The 4,093-nt window shown below is 45.6% G+C and overlaps 1 protein-coding gene across 1 annotated transcript in view; it reads left to right on the top strand.

The window, feature by feature from the left end:
* LOC310824791 (N-acetyl-beta-glucosaminyl-glycoprotein 4-beta-N-acetylgalactosaminyltransferase 1-like) overlaps positions 1-1,521 on the top strand; it is a gene marked incomplete at its 5' end in the record, with an annotated part of 30,201 nt that extends 28,680 nt beyond the window's left edge. Inside the window, one exon of the mRNA XM_083698041.1 lies at positions 1,271-1,521. Coding sequence (XP_083554167.1) covers positions 1,271-1,385 — 115 coding nt within the window. The remainder of the gene's footprint in view (positions 1-1,270) is intronic.
* Between the last annotated feature and the right edge of the window lie 2,572 nt (positions 1,522-4,093).

Genomic DNA, 4,093 nt, shown 5'->3' with positions numbered 1-4,093 from the left:
TCATTTGTAATAAACAGTTTACCGATTCAGTCTGTCATCATCTTCATGACTTCTCCGCTAGCCCAATTTGCGAGGAGAAATAGTGACAAGCACTCGCTAATATGCGTCCCGAAGCGACTTTCCACAGCCCCGTAATTTTGAACATTCAAGTCGCGACTGTCTCACTCCCGACTGTCCTATCCGGGCATCCTCGGAATACGAGAATCATGAATCATGTCCTTCTAAACTGATACGGATACGAGAACAAGCAGCTCAGCACACCCCTACGTCTTACACTATTCTCTCGATTGTATTTGTATTCATATAATTGCTTGTCATCAAGACGGATGCCTTATGGTGGAGAGATACAAGGTGCCTTCACTTTCCTATTTCTGAGATCGCTGTGGATGATGGAAATGTGAAATGGAGAGGAAGTATATTTGGACTGTTGACATTCAGCCTTGATTAACTCTGTTTCCAAACCCAGTGGTTCTGTGGAGTATCTTAACTATTCATGTAATTGCCCTATAGCAGCGTGGATACGTAGATACGTGGGTCGATCTAGGGGGGTACGCGAAATAAATCTGTGATTTACCTTCCCAAACAGTCCTGTTGAATAGCCGACTGCATCAGTCTCAGTCACAAAAATAAATGCATGCACCCTATCCAACAGAATAATATTATCACAATGTCTAATATGTAAGGGATAATGTTCATAGAATATCAATTAGGCTACAAAATAACCGACAGGGGGTCCATGACTGTTAAAAGTTTGGGAACCACTGCCCTATAGGGTTAGGGTGAGGCCCACAGGGGGGTTTGCTATAACTTGCATCACTCCTTCAAACGATCACCTCAAAACCCATCTTTTTAAACATGCTTTTAATCTTTAACTATTTTTATTGTTGTTTTTACTGACTGTGCTTTTGTTTAATTTTTTATTCATGTATCTATTATTGTTCTCTCCACGGAATGTAGTGTCTTTGAGTACTGAGAAAAGTGCTGTATAAATGATAAATGCATTATTATTATTATTATTATTATTATTATTATTATTATTATTATTATTATTCCTTGCTATTATTCCTTGCTGACAGTAGTTTGTCTAGATCTGTGGATGTGACTGTCGTCTTTTCAGACTGTTGAGTTGAATCTCAAAAGTCTCTCCGGTTCTCTCTGGGTCCTAATGAAGCAGTTCTCTGTAATTCCTAATGAACTGATTCTCTCTGGTTCCTAACAAACCGGTTCCTTCTGGTTCCTAATGAGTCGGTTCTCTCCGTTGTCTCCCCAGGGTGCTGCAGAACGGTCTGGAGGTGGAGAGGCTCCGACTGAGGAACTTCTTCCACTACTACCACTCCAAACGAGGCATGTGGAACGCCCAGAACAAGAAAAATCCCAAGGGATAGCGCCCCCCACTGGGCCTGGAGGACCCTAACATAAACCTGCAGTGGCTCTGTGTGTGTGAGAGAGAGAGAGACCTGGACAAGCTCACTCACTGCCTGACTGACTGACTGACTCAAGCCTTTTTTCGAACAGGCACCTTCCAGGGACTCCCATGTCTCTGTCTCTGTCTCTGAGGACCCCTCGTCTCCTCGAGGACGTTTTTTTTCCTTACGTGGAGGGAACAGAGATCGGGATCTGAACTGGGATGGTGACTTCACTTCACTTTGCCTCACTAACAGAACTCCGGTGTGAGAGGCGTTTCCGTGGCGTTTGCGTGGCGTTTCCGTGGCGTCGTTGGTGCGATGTTCTCTGACAGACTGTTAGGAAAAGCTGTTTGTTTGTTATTTGTTTTGGTTTGTTTCGTTTGTTTGGAAGGGTTTTTTGGTTTTGTTTTTCTAACGAGGCTCTGTAAAAGACAACCTAAGATTTAGTTTTTCTAAAATGCCCATAAGAGGAGCCGGGTGTAGGAGCGTAGAACGTGTCTATGAGAATCTGTCTGTTTGTGTTCAAACAAGAGTTGTTCTGTAGACGCGTGGTGTGTCAGATGTTAGTCATATTTCTGGGTGTTGGATCAGCTACCTGATTGGCTCCATAATGAACATTACTGGGGTGCTTACTGGACAAACACACACACACACACACACATGTGCTGTACATTTGTGTGCTGTACATTTCTGAGGAAAGCAGACACTGGACAGAATGATGGATCAACGGCGAGATTACAAAGTGCAAAACCTAGATATCCTTTCATCCCTCTCTTCCTCCTGCTTCTCCTCCTCATTCTTCTTTTTCTTCTTCTTCTTCTCCCTGTCTCTTTCCTCTCTCTCTCTCTCTGTCTCTCTCTCTCTATCTCTCTCTATCTCTCCTCTCTCTCTATCTCTCTCCTCTCTCTATCTCTATCTCTCTATCTCTCTCTCCTCTCTCTATCTCTATCTCTCTCTCTCCTCTCTATCTCTCTCTCTCTCTCTCTCTCTCTCTCTCTCTATCTCTCTCCTCTCTCTCTCTCTCTCTCTCTATCTCTCTCCTCTCTCTATCTCTCTCTCTCTATCTCTCTATCTCTCTCTCTCTCTCTCTCTCTCTCTCTCTCTCTCTCTCTCTCTCTATGTTTCTCTCCATTCAAAGTCAGGTCCTTTACAGTAATCTGTTGTACATAGCCTTGCTACTGTTTCGTAGGAAGACAAAGAATTGAATTATATTATAGAAGACGTTTGCTGTGTTCATGGTCAGGCTAGCCATCGCTAACTACTTGATTGATCTTATTTAAACAAACTCCAGGCTGGTCTGCTGTCCTCCACAGAGCTAATGCTAGCAGAGAAGGGTCTCTTAACGCCTTTTACTGACTAAAGGGTTGCATAAATGCACTAATATTGTGAAGGGATAACACTGTTTTTTCTTCTCTCCGACACTGAATTGGTACACTGTTTATTTATCCCCCCCCCCTTTTCCTGCTGATTGGTATGTTCCATTCCCCAGTGCTCTCTGACTTCTGGAATATAACTGGAATGAACTAAGACTGTTGCGGTGGGGGGAGCGAGCAGCGGACTGGAACAGCTTACATATACTGTATTTAAAACAATTCATGCCGTTGTTTTGAAACATATGCTAAGCTGAACTTGATTATGTCAAAGGATGAATGATTTCGAGGGATGAAGCTTCGCACTCCCTTGCCTAGGAATACTCTAGAAACACAGAGAAATACAGAGAGAGAGGGAGAGAGACAGAGAGAGAGAGAGAGATAGAGAGACAGAGAGAGAGAGAGAGAGAGAGAGGGAGAGAGAGAGAGAGAGAGAGGGAGAGAGAGAGAGAGAGAGAGAGGGCTTGAAGCACCGAGGCAGTTCCTTATAGACATGCTGGATCTGCATAAACTCCAACAGAATACATTTAGGTGAGATGCACTCTTAGAAAAAAACGGGTTCTAAAAGGGTTCCTCGGCTCTGGGAGACACTGTATGAAAAAGCGTTCCATATGGAACCCGAAAGCGGGTGGCAGAGAGGGTAAGGCCATTTCACAAATGTGTGCCTTTTATCTAGGAATGGTGGCGGTAGATGAGCAGTAATCAGGAGAGGAACTGGGGCAGATGTATACTGAACACCAGGGGGGCGTGTTCATACAGGCACAGCTTTGCAGAAGCTACTTTAAGACGTATGGAGCCCTGTAGGATGGACAGAAGACAACGCCCTGTAGGATGGACAGAAGACAACGCCCTGTAGGATGGACAGAAGACAACGCCCTGTAGGATGGACAGAAGACAACGCCCTGTAGGATGGACAGAAGACAACGCCCTGTAGGATGGACAGAAGACAACGTCCTGTAGGATGGGGTGATTGTGTCACTTCTCTGTATTGCATTTCTATGTGAATCATTCCAACCGTTGGACCGCCCGTTGGACCACACTGACTAACCCCCCCCCCCCCCCCCCCCCCCCGCCCTCCAGGTGAACTGAATGGATGAGTAGACCCCAGGCCCATCAGGGAGGGGGGAGGGAGAGAGAGAGAGAGGGAGAGAGAGAGAGAGAGAGAGAGTGTGTGGGTGTGGGTGTGGGTGGGTGGGTGTGTGTGTGTGTGGGTGTGTGTGTGGGTGTGTGTGTGGGTGTGTGTATGTGTGCGTACGTGTGTGTGTGTGTGTGAGGGGAGGGGATGGATGGATGATGTGGTGGCTATTGGAGCTGTGA

This window comes from Argentina silus, assembly GCF_951799395.1.
Source record: "Argentina silus genome assembly, contig: scaffold_193, whole genome shotgun sequence".
Taxonomy (NCBI): domain Eukaryota; kingdom Metazoa; phylum Chordata; class Actinopteri; order Argentiniformes; family Argentinidae; genus Argentina; species Argentina silus.
The sequence above is the reverse complement of the archived record's forward strand: the minus strand, read 5'-3'. Positions and strand labels throughout refer to the sequence as shown.